This window comes from Nothobranchius furzeri, chromosome 3, assembly GCF_043380555.1.
Source record: "Nothobranchius furzeri strain GRZ-AD chromosome 3, NfurGRZ-RIMD1, whole genome shotgun sequence".
Taxonomy (NCBI): domain Eukaryota; kingdom Metazoa; phylum Chordata; class Actinopteri; order Cyprinodontiformes; family Nothobranchiidae; genus Nothobranchius; species Nothobranchius furzeri.
In genome coordinates this window covers 41958455-41979430 of record NC_091743.1, presented here as the reverse complement: position 1 = coordinate 41979430, position 20976 = coordinate 41958455, and the positions used below count along the sequence as shown (strand labels likewise).

General features: G+C 43.1%; 1 protein-coding gene across 2 annotated transcripts in view; it reads left to right on the top strand.

Annotated features, from left to right (window-relative positions):
• Nucleotides 1–20976, top strand: part of cntn4 (contactin 4) — a 322925-nt gene that overhangs the window by 242720 nt on the left and 59229 nt on the right. For both annotated transcript variants that reach the window (XM_054748366.2, XM_054748364.2), the window contains exons 10-11: nt 3305–3434; nt 4101–4251. In XM_054748366.2, coding sequence (XP_054604341.2) covers nt 3305–3434; nt 4101–4251 — 281 coding nt within the window. The remainder of the gene's footprint in view (nt 1–3304; nt 3435–4100; nt 4252–20976) is intronic.

The following is a 20976-nucleotide window of genomic DNA, read 5'->3' as shown; positions in this document are numbered from 1 at the left end:
CTAACTCATAGGTGAGTCCATGTTGTGGGAGCCAGGACAGGCCCTAATGTAACAGCTGGGGTAATGCTGTAACGCCGCCCTTCTGGCACCTCTGACCGATGGGATTCCTTAGGGGTCTGTCCTTGGAACCATTTCATTTTTTATATGTTCCCTCTGGGCCATCTGCTATTAAAATTATGATGTGTTTCACCAGTACGCCTATGATACACGGATATATTCATAGCTCCCCACACTGACTTCCATTAACATTTAGGACTAACCTGCATTATTTTAGTGTTGTGAACTTGTAATCATCAAATTTGTTTGTAATCTTAAATGGTGATTTTTGACCAAGGCATTTTTTATACTCAGCTCTTGATCTCTTGTTGAACAAATGCCCACGAAATCAAAGAGATAAACAATAACTGGGTGACGGTGGCACAGGAGTTAAGTGCTTGTCCCATAATTGGAAGGTTGCAGGTTCGAGCCCCGCTCAGTTTTTCATTGCTATTGTGTCCTTGGGCAAGCCACTTAACCCCACTTGCCTGCAGTGGCAGTTGGAGGGACCGCTGGCATCAGTGCTCGGCAGCCTTGCCTCTGTCAGTGCGCCCCAGGGCAGCTGTGGCTACACTGTAGCTCATCCCCACCAGCGTGTGAATGTGTGTGTTACTGGGTGAATGACTCATTATGTTTTAAAGCGCCTTGGGGAATTCCAGGACTCTAGAAGGTGCTATATCAAATACAGGCCATTTACCATTTATAACTGCACTGTGTTCCTCTATTGAACCTCTTGGTTTTTTACTGCCTTTGTATTGCATGTAGTTTGATAATATGTTCGATATAACAAATAAAACAAAATTATGCTTATTATTTATGAAGTTACCAACTGAAACACTATACTGGCAGATTAATCTTGTATCAGTACCAGAAACAAGAAACATTTACTGGAAACAACCCAAGTTTCAAACCTGGTTTTTACTTTTTTTTGTCAAACATTTTAAAACCAGTACTGTAAAAAGTGCAATATAAATCAAAATGTACACATTTAGATTAGTGCTGTGAAAAATAACGCGTTAATTTAGTTAATTAATGTGAAATGTTTAATGCATTAAAAAGATTTACGTAATGAATGCAGTTTTTAAAATTTTACATAATCCGACACCTCAAACTCGTGAGCGGCTCTGAAGGAGGGGGCAGCATTGCGCTATGCAGGTGTCTGACCTGCTGGAAATGATTAGAAGCAGCAGCAGCAGAAAAAGAGGAGAGGACAAGCTTGCTAGCATGCTAGCATGGACAATGCTGTCCATGGAGCGCTGTCTAGATCGGTACAAAGCAGAGCCCAAACCTGATATTGGAGACTGTCCATTACAGTGGTGGTTGAAGAGAGAAGAAGCACATTCCAGACTAGCACCTGTTGCATGCAAGTACCTGTCAACCCCTGCAACCACAGTGCCTTGTGAGAGATTATTCTCACTCTCAGGTCACATCGTTGGTGTGCTCCAGGCTGCTGCTTCCAGCGCATGGTCCATTCTCAAAGAGGCGCAACCAAAAAACTATAATTAACCCACGATCGTTCATGTCCACACATGTTCTCTACTTTCTGTCTTATTTGTGCCTGAAGCGCTCTGCTACTGCAGAGCTCATCACCTGTGCTGCGGTGATTTCACCTCACTGACGCAGCAACGAAACACGCTCTCCGCTTTACGGTCAGGAGATCCGCTTTGATCTGCTCAAAAGTAACCGATGAGGTGAAAAAGTAAAAATCCAGGCAACAGATTTTCTGGAGAGTTTAGAGGAGATGCAGGAAGATGAGAGACAGACAGGACAGGAAAATAGTTAAATAAAAACAGGAAAACAAAACAAAGTGTTGAAAAGTAAAATGTAGGTAGATTTATCTCCACTACACGTTTTTACCTGTATAAAACAATAAGTTACACACATGTAATATTTATACATCTGATACAATTCAGGTCACCTTCAAAACTCAGTCACACACCCAGGGCCGTTTCAAGGCATTCTGGGGGCCAAGGCAAAACAGAACACCCCCCACCCCACAACTGGGCTCCCCAGAAGCCTCTGTGTAATCCAAAACCTGTCCAGGAGTGTTAGTTATACAGATTTTTGTAAAAGCCCCTCAGACATTACAGACATGTTCTAATATTATCAGATGAAAAACTAAATTATCAGACATGCTGTCTCATCTGCTGCTTTTCTAAACTTCCAAAAAGTAACAAAACCATTTGAAAGCCACTATTTGTGGATTCTCTGAAAGTTTCCATGGAGTGTGTGACAACTTATTTTTTCATTGAGAAATATAAAGTTGGAAAAAAGTGTAAGAGCAGCCAGGCTAATGATCAGATAAATTGCCATTAATCACAATTAATTACAGAAAATTGTGCGATTAATTAGTTAATTTTTTTAATCGGCTGACAGCCCCAATTTAGATATAAACTAGAAACACTGAATGATCACATTCAAATAATGTGTGTTATTCTACATGAGTAAACAGTTTTTTGAGAATAATTAGACCATATTAATTGCATACAACTTATAAAAGAGTACTCCAGTAAGAGAGATGCGTTTTACTAATGGATTGGTATCCATAGAGTTTAGACTTTGACCTCATTAATTATCTTTGCAAAAGTTTCACAACACATAAATATTAGAAACTATTGGACAAAAATAATAGAGCTGTGGATGGAAGCAGTTCAAAGTCATTGCTAATTTGTGAGATGATAATTTGCCAACATGATCTGTGAGTCTGTGACTTCTTTATCCGGAAGGTCTGCGCAGGAGACTAAATGTACAGCTTTTGCATTATTCCACTCAGTTTTTAGTTCATCGGGCCCAGCGGTACCTAAATAGATTTTAATTTGATGGTTCAGTGATGAACATGATTTCCCCTTTAGGGGGCCGAAAACCATCAGACCCAACAAGGATGCGGCGTTAAGCTGTACACATCACTTTGTATGTATGGGGCATACTTTTGGTATCAGCGAAGCAATTTTCAGATGTTATGATATTCCTTCCCCTCTTGCAGCCTCCTCCAGCTGAAGGGGAATGAGGCCCTGTGGTGCAGGCAGGGATATAAATAGGGCATGGTTTTATTTCACTCTCATAAACATGTAGATTGATTAGGGTCATTTTCTGCTAGCCTGCCTCCATCCACCCAAGCCTTTCCCTCCATTAGTGATGAAAACCTAGATTTATTGCCACGTCTGTCACTTCTACACCATAACTCACAACCCCACTGCCAGGCTGTTTTTATGTAGATGAGCTTTGGGGGGAGAAGGCATATTAAAGGCTTGTGTCTGTGTGTCCACAGGAGCGCATACAGGTTGCCAACGAGGTTTTGTCAATCAGTCGCCTGACCCTCTCCGACACAGGAATGTACCAATGTGTTGCTGGGAATAAGCACGGAGAGGTCTACTCTAATGCAGAGCTCCGAGTAATTGGTAAGGTTCAGTGTGTGTGTGTGTGTGTGTGTGTGTGTGTGTGTGTGTGTGTGTGTGTGTGTGTGTGTGTGTGTGTGTGTGTGTGCTTGCTTGCTAGAGAACAAAGACTTGAGCAACAATACATCTGATTTTAAGTTGACCTTGTCTTCTCCCCACAGCTCAGTGCTGTCATATAACCTCCTGCCTCTTTCTTATTGGCCGCTAATTGACAAACATTAATTATTAAATGAACGTCTCCGGCTGACAGTGATGTATTCCAGAGCGGTTCTTGTTCGTGAGCCGCACCCATCTGCCTTGTCTGGACTGTCATTCACCATTCAAACCGTTCACGTCCGGATCATGGTGCTGACTGAAACCAGGCCCAACATAGCCCAACTCAAGATGCAGCTCCAAGAGGAGACGTCTCGTCAGACTGCTGGGCAGCTTCTGAAAAGGGCAAAAACTTTTATCGTCAGAAGAATTGCTAATGAGGATGATCACATCACGGAAAGATTCGCATTTACGTCCTCAGTCCTACATCTAACTGCTAATTAAACACATTTTAGGTCTTTGGTGATTTATTCAAGGATAATTCAATCTAATTATTTTCATTGTGCAAAATGATGAAAAACACTGAGATAAATGGTGAAAGATGAGTTAGATTAAAACCTGCTTTTCTTTTTTCAGCTGTTGCGCCAGATTTCTCTCACAATCAGGTGAGAAGCCAGACGCTGGTGAAGGTCGGAGGAGATGTCCTGATCGAGTGCAAGCCCAAGATGTCTCCATGGGGTGTGATCTCCTGGCGTAAAGGCAGCGAACCCCTCCTGGAGACTAGCAGGTAACTCGCTCTGATCTACCCATCTCTTTTTCTCTTCCTTGTTATTGAATTCAATTCAATTCAAGTTTATTTATAAAGCACCAAATCACGACAAGAGTCGTCTCAAGGACCTTCACATAATAAACATTCCAATCCAGGTCAGTTCATTAAACCAATCAGAAAAAAAGTTTCCTATATAAGGAACCCAGCAAATTGCATCAAGTCACTGACTAGTGTCAGTGTCTTTACAGCAATCCTCATACTAAGCAAGCATGCAGCGACAGTGGAGAGGAAAACTCCCTTTTAACAGGAAGAAACCTCCAGAGGATCCTGGCTCAGTATAAGCAGCCATCCTCCACGACCCCATCGTCACCTTATCTGGGTTTTTGCATCCATCTTCAAAGTTTTAGTGGTTTTGTTCTATTGTGGTAACCTGCAGAGTGTGTGTGTGTGTGTGTGTGTGTGTGTGTGTGTGTGTGTGTGTGTGTGTGTGTGTGTGTGTGTGTGTGTGTGTGTGTGTGTGTGTGTGTGTGTGTGTGTGTGTGTGTGTGTGTGTGTGTGTGTGTGTGTGTGTGTGTGTGTGTGTGTGTGTGTGTGTGTGTGTGTGTGTGTGTGTGGTTCTTAACTGCTTTGTGAAGTTTAACCAATAGTCACCTTCCTCTGACCACCACCCATTCAGTCTGACATTTCCCACTGATTGCTCCGACCCAAGCGGAGGAGCCTAGCCAGCAGTGCCAGCTAAACTCCTGCTGCAGTTGTCCAGAGACCAGTGGTCCTTAGCGAAGGGCTTGTTACCCTTACACTCCCATAGCGCCTCACAAGGGACACCACAGAGGACACGGCCATAAACACTTTTCTATGTGAAATGGTCAGCCAAAGATCCAGTAACTCTCTAAATTTATAGCCGGGAAAAGGAGCTGGACGGGGTTTTCAGGACAGCCGTAAAACATTTGTCTGGCCACTGGTCCCACTCTGATCCCGCCTTACTAGTGAGGCAGTAAAATGGCTGCTTTATGTCTCATGGAGTCTTTTGGAGCATGTTTCTTTTTAAAAATCAAATTCACATGATAAGACAAATGTCCAACAGGAGTAATAGAATACATTAAATGGTCAAGCAGGTCGCTTTGATGTGTGAATAATGTAGCTTCTGCTTGGACCGCCTAAAGAAAACAAGGAGAGCAATGCATTCCCAATGCAACGGTAAAGTCACGGGTTCTACACCCGGCTACAGCTTCACAGTGTCGAAATTTCATGCTTCCTCTGCTGATGTGTGTTTTTATTCCCGGAACCCATTTTATCACACAGACACCTGTAGAAAGAGAGCAAGCTAAAATCGACTTAAATGAGATGTAAATTCATTTGAACTTCTACGGACGATTCGCTCTTCTCAGAACTCAAGGGCAAAATCAAACTGTGGAATTTTGAACTTTTATGCATAAAGTATTTGATTTTGGGGGGGAATCCTGAAATCTTATCTTAATTTGAAGTAAACTGTTTTATAAAAAGAACTTTTCCGTACAGTTTGCTTTTCTGTTTTTGGGGAAATTCTGATGCACTTCTCAGATGTTCCAACAGCCAGCTGAGAGGGAAGGAAACAGCATGAGACCTGACTGGGCACTGGTTAATGGGGCCTGCTGTGTTTCATCACCAGCCTTTATGTGGGGGCCAAAGCAGAGCAGCTGCTGAGTGAATCCAAAGTGCTAATCAAGTACTTTTCACCTCAGTGGGGAAGACAAAGGCTCCAGAAATCAAATGATTCAACTTCTGACACGTTTCCAAGCTCCGGTGAAGCAGAGGTCGATCTCGGTGTCCATCCCTGTGTGACCCCAAAGATGTGGCATCTGCTACACGTCTTACATTCTGTGTGTGTGTGTGTGTGTGTGTGTGCACCTGTGTGTGTGTGTGTGTGTGTGTGTGTGTGTGTGTGTGTGTGTGTGTGTGTGTAGTCTGGCCTCGGAGCCTCTCTGGAGACAGAGGTCACCCTTTGGGTGTCACCACTCTTGCATGGCTCTTCTCTGACAGCAGGCCTGTGTGCACAGCGTCTTGCCAGCCTTTGCATATACACAAAGCCGTGTTGTTGCTTGTCAAACAAAGTGGAGGGGAATTTGCATAGTGGTTTTGCTGCTGGTGCCCTTCACGTGCCCTCTGCCGCTTCAATCACGCACCTCAACCTCACAGCAATCAGACCATTTGAATCTGTTGATTTAGGTTTGTTGGTCCGTCTGATTCGAAAAGTCCTGGGTGTGCCAGAACCTGACAGAGCTGCAGAGTGATTAATGAAATGACCGATCTGTACTGAACAGTGAATTTCAGCGTTGGTGCTGTTCTTAGGGCTGCCTGTGCAAAAGACTCACAGTTTGTAATTATGTTGTAACTGTGGTTTGTTTCCCCATCGGCAGCTTTAAAAAAAGACAAACGTGTAGAAATAGAGTGCTCCTCTCCTGATGAGTGTTGCAAAGCAGTTCTCCACCAGGACAACAGAGGGCGTAGCGCTGTTCTGGGATGCCTTGTCTAAGATGGTGCGTTTACTATTGTGTTTAAATTATTATTTTTTATTTCAGAGACTTTTTAACTGGACATATTTGTCCTTTTATTCTCTTCCACCTTTTCATGTACTGGCCACGTCTAAATCCACATTTCCCATCATTTCTATCTACGAACACGCTACGTATCTTTTTACTCCTCCAGTGACGGGTGAACAAAACGTGGTTCTTTTTTTAACAAACCAAAGTGTTATTTTCACCTTGTTTTTTGTTGACATGTCGACTATCACTGTAGACATCTTCAGAGCTTTAGTGCTGTTGGTGGCGTCACTTCCTTTTCCGTCAGCATCAGCGGGCAGCAGAGGACGATGTCGCCCCCTGCTGCCCGCACCCTCCTCGATGATGACACAGTCCCATGCATGATCCAGTGTGTAACCTCCATCATCCTCTGTTCATAGTTCTGCGCCCACGTCTCCTTATTCCTATGGCTTCCTTTATTCAGCTTTTGTATTTTTGTTGTTCTGTTTGTGATCCGTGTTCTGTCCCAGTCCATTTGTAATGATTTAAATTACCCTTAAATTACTCTTAAGCCATAAGACGTAGGATTCCATAGCAAATATGAAATCCACCTTATGGATCTGTTGGGTTATTTTAACCAGAAGATTGGAACTTTTTAATGTAGGGATTAGAAAGCAGCTTCGTATTCACTCAGAGACAACAGAAGAGAGAGAGTCGAGTTTAAAAGTTTAAGAATTTATTACTAAACAAATTAAACTAGACTAACTTAAACACTAAATGTATGGTGTAACTAAGGTGAATGAGACGGTGAATGGTGTGATGTGGAAGGTTGCTCAGAACCAGCAAATCTGAAGAAGCGATTAGTTCTGATGGGAACTGAAGGTGATGTCTTTGCGTTAAGCTTTGATTAGGAGATTCATAAACACATTCGACGCCATTCTGTCGGTCTACGTACCCTTAGCGGAAGTCCCCGTCTAGATCAGGAGGTGTAAAGGTCCAGCGGGGACCTTTCTGGAGCCGAAGCCTGTAGAAGCAGCCGCGGCAGCCGACCACCAGTCTTGAGATACTCCCGGGTCACGACAGTTTTGTTGGCATCTAGTGAGACCCAAACCTGGGTCGTGATGGTTCAGCTTTTATTCTGAAAGGAACCGTTGCAGCAGTTGGAACCGCAACAGATTTTATCCAGCTTGTCGTTGGTTCTTTCGGTTGAAGAGGAAAGTTACGGATTGGCCAATTTTCTCTTGTGCAGTGGTCTATTACAGCTGATTTCTTTTATTGCACTTTCTGCTTCTTGTTTTGCGGTTCTTGTGTCTTCGATTTGTTTTTTTCTCACTCTTTTATATGTTCTATTGTTCTCATAGAGTCGGCATCCGGTTTATCCTATGTATGTTTTACAAAAAAAGAAAAAAGACAAACAGGACAACACCACACAAAACCCAGGGGTCTTTCACAATGCAAAGTTAAAGTAGAAAAAAGCATGTTAAAAAAAGGTTTACACTTTGCAACAACACTGAAAAACCTGCCATATGATGGATTTATTGTAGCAACAGAAAAGGCTTGTCAACAGATTGCAGATGAAGGGGAAAACAGCAGAACTTAGAGATAATGTAGTCGGGATATTAAAGAACAGTAAGATAAAACACAGCAACGTTACAAAAGAAGAAAGAACAGCCATGACAACACTATCCAGAAATGAACACATCATTATTCTACCGGCAGATTAAGGAAGAACGACCATGGTAATGGACAAAGAAAAATATAAACAATAGATGGAGCAGATGTTATAGAACTAAAATACAAAACACTGAAAAAGATCCAACAGAAGACATTAAGAAAAACATGAAAAATTACTGAAACCACTACAGGAAAAAGGCTAAATAACAGAAAAATGTACAAAGACTGGATTCCTACAGCAAACATAATACCAAGAATATACGGAACTCCAAAAATACCCAAACAGAACACCCCGCTTAGACCAACAGTAGACAGTATAGGTACACCAACATACAACATGGCAAAAGAAATCTGCCGAATCATCAGTCTGTTATTAGGTAACACAGATCAACATTGCAAAAATAGCACAGAACTGGTAAAAGAACTAAAACAAATTGCAATAGAAGACAACGACTTACTCATCTCACATGACGTTACATCCCTGTTCAGACACCAAACCAAAAAAACCATAGACATAGTACCGTAATTTCCGGACTTTAGAGCGCACCTCAATATAAGCCGCATCGGGCTAAAAGCCGCAGATATCTACTGAATTGAAAACGTAGTTTGTCAGTGCCACTCTCCGTGTTGCTGTCATCATCCCGGGGTGAAGCAGTGAAAACATGCAGCGCTGTTATACTGTGAAAAATACTCCGGGGCGCTTTCCGTCGCACTCCTTTCCAGCATCCATCCTTTTAAAGCCACGCACCTCATTATAAGTCACGTTCAAAGTGTGGGAAAAAGTAACGGCTTATAGTCCGGAAAATACGGTAGTTAACAGAATCAGACAGGACCAAACTCTACACAAAAGAACAAACCTCACAGACATGGCTCAACTGATAACACTGGTAGCAAAACTCCACATACTTCACATACGACAGAACAATATATAAACCACTGGAATTACTTTTGTTCAATGTTTTAATCTATTTTATCATGATTGTATTTTGTTCTTCAGAGCCTTGGCCTCCCGTAGTGGGTGAGGAAGGCACTATATAAATAAAGCCTTGACTGATTGATTGATTGATTGATTGATTGATTGATACTTTGCCATGGGTAACCCATAATCAATGACACTTTACGAGTTTTTCATGGAGGATCTAGAACAAAAATCCATGACCCCCCCAAACAGTCACAAACAAAACACCTGAACAATATCGACGACACAGACAACTTAAAAGTTACATAAGAGGAAGAAATAGGAAGCAGCATAACGTTCATGGACATGAACATAAACAGACAAGAAGATGGGACCCTGAACATAAACACATACAGAACCACACACAGACCATTATTTATTATGGACATCATAACATCCTACCATACATAAGATGTCAGTGATCAGAACATTATACCACCGAGCCAACATAATAGCAGAAGAACGAGACCATAAACAAGAGGACCAACATATACAGAACGTTTTAAAGACCTGCAGATGCCAGACATGGACAATAAACAAGGGAAAACAACAAACAACAACAGGATGAAAACAACAACCAAAACAAATCAGCGAGTAGAGTACGGGGAGCAGAGGGCGACATCATCTTCTGCTGTCCATCACTTCCTTCTCCGTTTATCCACCAGCTAACAGCAGCAAAGCTCTGAAGAAGGCTACAGTGATAGTCGAAATGTCAGTAAAAGACAAGCTCCGAACAACTCTTTTGTTGTGTTAAAAACGTAATGCAGTTGGATGAATGCACAGTATGAACGTACAAAAGATGAATAAACCGTTCCTACCGGAAAAGGGTGGCTTGCCAACTCTGGGTCGGGGGAGAGGTCCTACCTCAAGTGGAGGAGTTTAAGTATCTCGGGGTCTTGTTCACGAGTGAGGGTAGGAGGGATCGGGAGATCGACAGGCGGATTGGGTCGGCGTCTGCAGTGATGCGGACGCTGAGCCGATCTGTCGTGGGGAAGAGGGAGCTGAGCCAGAAAGCCAGGCTCTCGATTTACCGGTCGATCTACGTCCCAATCCTCACCTATGGTCATGAGCTTTGGGTAATGACCGAAAGAACGAGATCACGGATACAAGCGGCCGAAATGAGTTTCCTCTGTAGGGTGGCCGGGCTCAGCCTTAGAGATAGGGTGAGGAGCTCGGACATTCGGGCGGGACTCGGAGTAGAACCGCTGCTCCTCCGGATCGAAAGGAGTCAGTTGAGGTGTTTTGGGCATCTGGTCAGGATGCCTCCTGGACGCCTCCCCGGGGAGGTGTTTCAGGCATATCCTGCCAGCGGGAGGCCCCCGGGTCGACCCAGGACACGTTGGAGAGGTTACGTCTCCAATCTGGTCCGGGAATGCCTTGGGATCCTGGCAGAAGTGCTGGTGGAGGTGGCCGGGGAGAGGACGGTCTGGAGCTCCCTAGTTGGAATGCTGCCCCAGCGACCCGGACCTGGATAAGTGGAGGAAGACAACAATGACTATTTTGGGAATTATCCCATGAGATATTCTTGAAGCTGCTCCATGTCTGACACTAGATATCTTCAGCTCTCTTTATGTTTTTGAGGGTGCAATGGCGGTGCTGTTGACGAAAGTGGCGTCGTCACCAATCACAATCTTACATTCTCTATCTGGTTCTACAGAGAGTTAGAAAAGTGGGCTCGACTCCGCCATCCTTGCGACCCTGCTGGAGAGCCTTCACAAGAAAGATAATGGCGCTGCGTGTCTCCGCACTGTCGCAGACGCAGAAACATAAACTAGGCTTGAGCAGACGTCACCAAGACCTGACTGAGCCAACCCAGATGTGAATGTGCCCTCAATGACAAACGGTTCTTTTCATCTTGGTTTTCTTCGTGCTTATTTTGAAGTACATAATTTGTCAGCATATGTTATAATAGATGTTGGAAGGTCGAGCAGCAGCTCTGCTGACATCCTTCAGAACTTCTACAGAAGTCATCCAGATGTTTTGTTTTCTGCGTTTCTACTCTCCTGCGCTCAGTTCCTCACACAGGTTGTGCTGTTTAACAGGCTCTTAGACTGGATTAGTCAGTCTCCTCCTACTCTCATCATTCTGATGTTAGTTTGAAGTTAATCAACAATTTCTCCTAAATAAATCCCTCTGGTCTCTGTGTTGAGGCTCTGAAACTGAAAATCAAAGAAAAGCAGGATAATAACTAAAATGCATTCATAGCTGTACTACATTAGGTTTTAACCCTTCCACGATCCCAGATGTGTTTTTCCAGCTCGGATGTAAGACTGTTTACAAAGCTTGAAAACACATGTTGGTGCCTTTAAATGTGCTGATTTGGGCCGTGCTTTACTTCCATCCCTATTATCTGTTTTTCTTCTCATCTGTGACCGGGACATATGCGCACACTCCACCGTTTGTTTCACAATGAAGATGTTTAGCATATGCTGCAGAGAGCATCAGACCAGTGGTTTTTATAGCGTCTGAGTGCTAATAGGCGCCCCGCTTGTAGGTCGACGACGGCATCAGGTCGTGTCCTGCTGGTTCTTTGAAAGTAAAAATCTGTTGTGCAAAGTCGGTGAATTTGTTTGAAGCAGGTGAAGCAGAGCTTTTAAAATGATCAGAAAATGACTGACAGTAACTTCTGCACATAGTTAAATAATGAATTTTCTAATAAAAGTGAATGCATTTTTACTTTGAGTCACAGGATTGCTCATTTGTGAACAAGACTCAGATAGGATAGTCACAGAGGGAAGTGGCATTTGTGATGTCACATGACATCATCATATTTCAGCCTAAAATTTTCAAACACGTCACAAAGAGACACGAATATAATAAAAAAACGTAACAGTGTCAGCTGGAGGTGAGCTTACCTGCAGGTAAAGGTGGGATTTGGGTCTCAGAACCTTAAATTAAATGTAAAGTATGGATTCTATTTTGTATTTGTCACAATAAAATGTGTAAAAAATAAGTTTTGCAGTTCATTTGCCACACTGCAGTGCTGCAGGTGTAACTAGTTACAGGTTTTATGGATATTTCACCATTCCCGACGTCGATGCTTCCGGCTGGTTTTTCACCTATCAGCCATGATGGCCATGAGCAATCCGAACCCAGATCCTGTGCTGAGCTCCATCTTGTGCATGTTGTTCTGTATATTCTGTAATAGACCAGATGAAGCCGCCTGAGCAGGTCTGGTTGGTTCCACATCTGTGCAGAAAGGTGCAGAATCATCAGGGATATCTGTGAACCCCCTTTTGTAGAAGATTAATTACCTTAATTGCATTAGCACTCCACTGTGGCTTCAGCAGAAAGGGGACCAGTGTCACCAGCTGGGTAATCCATCTTCATAGCAGTAGCAGCATCGTTTTTTTTTTTTTTTTTTTTTTTTCCTGCAGGACACCAGCAGAGGGAGGGGATGTGTTATCTACCCTAGACTACCCTGCAGGGACGAGGTTTAGATGACATCAGCTGGAACAAAGCAGCTGAGAGAGCAAAGCAGGCCGTGCTGATGAGGGTGTAAGTGGGCCGTGCCAGTCGGGGAGCACGCGCAACGGATCGCCAGATTCCTGCGTAATAATAACAGAGCTGACAGCAAACTGGATAAAAGTCTTCTCTAATGTCAAATGTCCTTAGCTGTTGCAAACAGCATTATATAAACATTCATGCCACACACAGCCTTTTACTGAGTTCTACAGTTATTTAGTTACTAGTCATTTTGTGAGTGGGTTAGTGAAAGCTGCAATCCCCCTTTTCAACCATGATTTATTCTTAGAAATCAGTTAAAGTATCAGTCTTACCCTAAACTGAGCTGGCCCACGTCCCATAGAGCCCCCTAAGTCTCCTCCCTTTCCGGTCGCCTCACGGGTTCCCAGAAGAATGACTAAATGAATGTAAGTCAGGGGTGCCCAATCCTGATCCTGGAGGGCCGGCATCCAGCAGGTTTTGTGGTTTTTCTGCTACAACACACTTGATTAACTGGTTGAATCACCTGTGCAGCAGCTCATCAGGCTCTGCAGAAGCCTGTTAATCACCTGCTGATTGAAATAAGGTGTGTTGAAACAGAATTAAAACTTAAACAAGCTGGATACCGGCCCTCGAGGACTAGGATTGGGCACCCCTGATGTAAGTGAACGAGGCTAAAAAGGTTATTCTCTAATCCGCTTTGCCTTGCACCCTGGATCACATGTATGTTGTTCTTCAGTTTAAATGGAAACTAATGATGGCTGTTTCGACCACGCCACTCACATACTTTGAGATTTATCAGCTTGTAAAAGTTCGCAGTTAGCGTGTCTACAAATCAGACGTCGGCACGTTGCATAAATGACGTCACCACAGAATCTCCTCTCCCCTAGCATAGCTGCTGCTTACCACGTGGCCGGATTAATGGTGGTTGTTTCCTCTTGGATGAAGTTTGCTAAACTTACTGCCATTTTTTCTCTGCTTTTCTCCGTGTCTGGTTTGATGACGTCAATTTGATGATGTGCATTTGTAGTCCTGGACATATTTTCACACAAAACCTTAAATAACTTTGCCTCTGTTTGAAAATAAGCACTTTCTTGGCATCAAAATGTCCTAGAGGAACATGCCTGACCACGTCTGTAGGCGGATCACTGACTTCCTGATGACAACGACAACAACCTGGTGCTAAACACCCAGAAGACAGTGGAGATTGTTGTGGACTTTAGGAAGAACACCGCCCCACTCCCACCCATAACCCTGTTTGACACTCCCATCACGATGGTGGACTCATGTCACTTCCTGGGCACCACCATCATCCAGGACCTCAAGTGGGAGCCCACCATCACCTCCATCATAATAAAGGCCCAGCAGCTGAAGAAAGTCAACCTGCCAGCACAGTCGATGAGGCAGCTCTACACCGTAGTCATCTAGTCCGTCCTCACTTCTTCAGTCACCGAGACTGCAGCAGGGTGTGCGCTCTGCTGAGAAGGTCATTGGCTACAAACTCCCCTCCATACAGGGCCTGTACACCTCCAGGACATGGAGGCATGCAGGTCGGATGACAGCTAACCCGTGTCAACATGGACACAGTCTCTTTGACTCTCTCGCATCTGCCAGGAGGCGCCGATCATTCGGACCAGAACATCTTGCCACAAAAACTGTATTTTCCCCTCTGCAGTTGGACTCATGAACGACAATCCTAGGACTGCCCAATCCAGTCTCTCGGTTTCAGACACATGACCACAGATCCGCTCTGATCAGTACCTACACTGTCTTGTATATAGTATCCGTTTCTCTAATTATTGTCACTTACATTTTTTTTCATGAATATATTCTTACTTCCCATTGTTGCTCATCATCTTTCTTTTTGTACCAAGTTCCGCAGCAAATTCCTGATGTTGTGATTTCTCACACATATGGCAATAAGACCTGATTCTTATCCTATGTCTTTTAGCCCCGTTGACTTGCATTCATTCTCTTCTGGGGACCCGTGGTCCAGAATTAGATGTAACTTATGCTCCTTATAGCATTGGACATCTGCTTACAGATGTCGATTACAGACTGTGTGCAAGCGTTTGAGTACATACCTAGACAGATGCAGAGTTGGCCACCTTTCTCCTGAACAAATGATAAACGACCCACACTTTTCAGCCTCTAGATGGTGCTGTTGGAGAAAAAGCTTTCTGCTTTAAACAAGTTAAATATGTGTCTGTTGCCACCTGAGGAAGTGATGTTACCTGTCTGTCGCTAGCAAGAGCAAACTCTTTATTAGCTTTATTCTGCTGGATGTGTGGACGAAGTTTAGCCTCAACGATGAAAGAGAAACGTAGAACTTTTACAAAGTCTTTCAAAAAGCACAAGAATAGGAAATTCTGTTGTTGGTGGAGCCATTGGGCTAAGAGGCTAGGCAGCTTTATTATACAGTAATTTCCGGACTATAGAGAGCACCTAAATATAAGCCGCACCAACAAATAAAAGGTTTTCTACACACACGCCACACTCGAATACAAGCCGCGTCCACATGCGGGTTTCCGGCGCATGTACGGCCACAACATAAGAAAATTAGACAGAAAGACGCTACACGGAGGTTTTTTGTTGTTGTTTTAATTCAACAAAACGAATTTTAAACACGGGTGAACGTGCCTGCAAGTTTAGAAAAGAAAGCAGCACGGATATCATTCATATTTCTGGATGGTTATAAAATAAAAACAGCACTGACACGTTATTACCGGTAATTTGCTTGTTTAGAAGACAAGAACAGCGCTGACACAGCATTAATAAGCCCTGGATGATTAGAAAATAAAAACTGCACACAAAACATGCCTGGTTAGTAAATAAAACACACCTGCCTACCAGAAGAAGTCATTCGCTCTCATCTTTCTCTTGTGCACTAAAGCTATTAAAGTCCTCTTCTTCAGTGTCGGAGTTGAACAGCCTCAGAAGAGCTTTGTCACATACCTTTTCTGTGGCGATGTCAGTGTCGCTGTCCGTGTCGCTGTCATCATCCCCGGGTGAAGCTGGCTTGAATGAGTTCTTCCCGCTGCCGTCTCCAGCGCCGAACCATGGATTCATTCATGACAAGCTTACGTGCGGCAGCACTGTTTCCCTCCTTTACTGCCAGATCTATGGCCTTCAACTTAAATGCGGCATCATATGAACTCATACGTGTAGTTACCATGATGAGGGGGTATGGATTTGAAAAAACTTCTTCGTTGTGCCGGCTGCTTGCATGTGCTAAATTAAAATGAGCACTTTCTTCGATTTCCGCTTTTGACTTCCACCTGTTTCACTTTCTGCTAAAGCGCCCCCTGCAGGTGAAGGAAAATCTTCAGTAAAGCCGTACCTCATTATAAGCTTCATGGTTCAAAGCGTGGGGAAAAAGTAGCGGCTTATAGTCCGGAAAATACGGTATATGGCACATTTCATTCACGGGGCAATTCAATGGGATTCCCATTTGCAAGAATAGCAAGAACATTAAAATCAACATGACAGAAAATATAATCTTTCATTTTCTTCAATAAAGTATCATCCAAACCTTTTTAAAGAGATGCTGAAGTGATTATTATAAACAGTACAGCTGCTGACACAGATGCTGCTCTGTGTTTGTATTCTCAAGAAGCTGGCAGAACTGTGCTGTTATTTATGTACAGTCCTCAAAGGTCATACGTCTAAATTAGCTGTGATGTGTGGCAATGTGATGCAAATGCCTTATGCAAAAAGTTTAGCCTCCTTTATTTTCTGAGTGATGCATGATATATTTAATAAAAAGTACCCAGACAGGCAGAAACAATACGAACTCAGCATGCCGTCAGAGTCCTGGGGAAGCAAAGTTCAGCCTTTTGTGTGTCGTGTAATTGTGCTGAAACTTGAAGAGGTGAACTGCTGCCAAGTCAAAACGCTGGTTGGACTCCTGTTGTGTCTGTAAGTGCATAACACTTTGTATAATGCAGCCGGCATTCACAGGGGCACTTCAGGTTGAATAGCAACTCGACTAAATCCTGACCATGCAGTTTGAGATGAATATGACCCTAGAATAAAAGCATTTGCAACATTCAGAAAGTCACTTAATGACCCTAAAGCTTTTCCTTGAGGATTAAACTTCACATGATGGGATGTTATGAAACCTGAGATCAGGCCTGTTTGACTGGATCTGATTGGCATGGCAACAGGCAGCTCCTGATCTCTATTGTTGACTTACTTTCTTTGGTTTGTTTTATGACAACACATCACCGTCTGAATTCTACCGTAATTCATTTTGACCAAATATATAAAACCATGCACGGCATCAGTTCAAACGACAGACAGTGATCCCGGTCGCCTTGTACAGCCTGCCGTACTTCGGGGATATTTCCAGCCTTTCTCCTAGCAAAAGTCCAGAAACGTGTGATAGCGAAGACCTTTTCCACTGCAGACTTCAAAGAGTTTGACTTAGGTGTGTTAATGGGCGCTGCATTTTTTTTTAGGGAAGGTTCTGCATGTTTCCACTCAGAAGTGTAACCCCGTTAGAACATCCGAGCTGCTTCTACTAGTTCTGTCCTGTTTTAGTCCTCGGGGCAACATCAGCTGGTCGGCGATGACCGTAACTGCCTTTGATTTGGCAGAGCCTTCACCTTTGATCTGTTGCAGTGTCCCACCAGCGATCCAAAATCAATTCTAAGCATTTATTCTAAAGCAAAAGAACTCTACATGTAAAGGATGAGCTTTGCTGACATCCTCCAGATAACGACTGCAATGTAACATTTAAGCAGTCGCAATATTTGAAACCACAAATCACTTTGAAGAACTTGCAACAGTAGAGCAATCATTTCCAAACATATGGTATTTGAGCTCAGCTTCTGTCATGATGCTTCGAGATATTGAGTCTAAAGTTGCCAGGAAGTATTTGGTGTAATTTTGAAAGGAGCAATATATAAGACTTCTACAGCAAAATTATCACATAACAGTCTAATTTCTCGCTGAACCATACTTTGCAGCACTAATATAAATACATACCCCATCACCAACTCTACGCTCGGCTGACCTGGAGATACTGATTGTCCCACAGACTGGGTGAGGGTCTATCTGGCTTTCTCGGTCTTGGCTCCTTCTCTCTGGAATTAACTTCCTACTTCCTAATGGAGACGTTAAACTGTTACCATCACTGCAGGTCTTCGGGAGTTGTTTGAAGACAAATTTTTACCGCTTGGCTTTGATGTGACTTGGTTTTATGCTTTTATGCTGCTTTTACATTTTTTATATTGCTTTTATCTCCTCGTTTTTGCTCTCTATATTTTTAGTGTATGTTTTGTTCATTGCCTTGGGCTCCCGCAAAGGCAGTGGAAGGTGCTATATAAATAAAAATTGATTGATTGATTGATTGATTGATTGATTGATTGATTGATTGATTGATGATTGATTGATATATGTAGTCAGAAGTCTGTGTCAAGCTAAAGCTGCAGCGCCGGCATTTGTAATCTACCCCAGCAGGCAGAAAGCTCCAGAGATCTTCTTTAAAAGAATCGAAGCCAGTAAACAGGAGCGACCCAGAAATAACTTTTTTTGTATTCCTAAGACGACACAGGAACTCGTGGAACAGCAGTGAGAAGGAGACACTTAGCCCATGAAATTAGGCTGCAGTAACCACATTTGACCACAAGGTGTGATTCTTACACATTGCACCTTTAAAACTTAATGTGATAATTTGCTAGAAAAGGAGTTGACTCAAGCAACCAAACTGTTAACTGAACTAGTGTCTGTTTATCTTTTATTGTTCATTGTTTAAGTAAATGTAACCCAGTTCTATGGGGGAGGGTGTTGTTGTTTAAAATAAAACAACTAATTGGCCGTTTCTGCTAAGCTAGTTGATGATTTATTCAGAACCTAAACTAACCACCCCTCATCACTTAACCATTAATGGAGGAAGCATGTCCTAACTGTGTAATTCTGTGTAATCTCACCGTTGTTCAGGGTGGATATCAAAACTAGCATGCTGTCTGAACATCCCCTTCCATTTTATGCTGTCAGTCAGCTGTCTGTCTCTCACTCAGGCTGCTATTCATCAGCATGCTCACTGAAAATGAAAAAGGATTGTCTGAGGGTGTCCAAAGGATGTGTTCTTATGTGATTTCAGGTCCTCCTTCTCTGGTTTCCTGCTTTGTTCGGTCTCAGAGCTCATGCTGCCCGTCCAAACGTATGATGGGACAGTTTTTATTAAAACCCAAAGCTAGAGCCAACGGAAGTCCGCTCACGGATGCTTTATTGAGAGAAGCTGGGCTCTATGCTCTTTTGGGTGACATTTGTCAGAGAGGACTTTATTATTTGCTGTACTTAAGCTTTCAATCACAGACCATGTTGCTTTATTTATTGGCAGAAACCTCTCACACAAGCAGACATTTGGTCATTTCTTGACTCTAATGTGAGAATAAATGTTGATTTGATGTGCTGATCACATCTGATTCAGGTGTGTGGACCACATTTTCACAGTTGCTGATAATGTTTACGTCCTTATGAAAAAGACAGCCAGCCAACACCTGGCATCTGTTGTGCTGAGTGAAGAGCCTGCTTAGGAGTGAAAACAGTCATTATCCCGGGAGCTGTGTATCCTAATGCACTCTAATTTCAAGTTTAACATGTTCAGAATTGCATTCAGCCTTGTCGTAAAGAAAACACTAACAGATCTAAAAGTGGTCGCATCTGAGCAGCCAGACACGCTAATGGGTTGCACAAGCGGGGCAATTTGCTTTGAGATCAAATGAAATGGTTCTGGCAAAATTGGCCCTGAAATGATCCTCTCCTGCTGTCACGCTTTTCTTTTCCTTTTTGACAGAAACTTATTTTTGTCATGAATTCAGCTTAGCAACACACTCTTATCTCTGTTTATTTCTTCTTTCTTCTTTAGTTAAACTGTTGACTCACATGGAAGAGTGTGTGTACCGCATTAATCACTGAGCATGAAGAATCTTCATATCATGACGTGCTGTGACTCATTTTCTTTCACCTAAAGCAGTTTTTTAATCCTCAATGGAAAGTCTTTGGGACTTATTATTAATATCTAGAATGCACAATAAAGGGATCTTTTCTAACTATTTTGTTTTTGCATAGCAGTTATAAATAATTACTCTTACCCATTGTGGACAGCGTCCTGATTAGTCTCTGTTAAGAGCATAAACATTTAAAATGGTCCAATGAACTCCTGCTTCTTCCTGGTGTTCTAAAGGGAAGCCATGATGAATCATCTACAGGAGCGGCTTTGTTGCACAAGTCTGAGTTGAAAGTCCTGCCCACAATCTTCTTGTTTAAAAACAGTTAAAGACTAGAAAGGCCAGTGTTTCATTATAAAGCAACATGGTAAGAACTATGTGACTCAACATGTCAAAACTTGGAAAAAATATTATTTCAGGTGTATTTTTCTTTTGTTGGCTGAAAAGTTTCCCATTAAGCCGGTCGTACACTGTGCAAATTTTTCACTTTTTGAGCCGATTTTCCACTCGTGCGAGAATCCACGAGATCGGGGCGAGTTTTGCGCCGAGCGTCGTGTAGTGTACAGGGGGTTACGAGAGGAGATTAACACCACGTGACCAGCTACCGATCAGCAATCGTGAGCTCGCACGGACTTCTGGAGTGTTTGATATTTTGCTCGTCCCTCGTGAGGGTATCGCACTGTTGAAGCGGCACTGCGAGCGGCAGTGCCCCGAAAAGTGTCAGAACCGCTCACGGTGCATGCGCAATCCTGCATCAACACCGCTCGCCCGCTATTTCCCTAATAACACACGCTGTTTGTTTTTTATTTCTACATGGTTTTTTTTACACACAGTGACAAGGATTGTCAAGAAAGCGTGTTTGTCGTGTTCATGTCAAATTAAACTGATCACACAGATTTACTTTCTTTGTTTCGTTTTCCTCATCCAACCCCCATAAATCCCTGTGTGTCCTCCTGCAGCACTCCCGAAGGACAACAGGCAAAACAAGACAAAAAAAGTCTGACGTGTTGAGTAAAAACTGCTATTTTTAGCATATTTTTAGGGCCGACGTGTTGCTACCAGACGTGCAGTGTGAGCAGTCAGGTCGCTTCTGAGAACTGGGTCGTACAGTGTGAGCACATGACTCGTGAGGTCTGCCCTGCGAGGAAGTCGTACAGTTTGAGCTGAAGCTGAACGCTGCGAGTGAAAAAGTCTCACAGTGTACGCCCAGCTT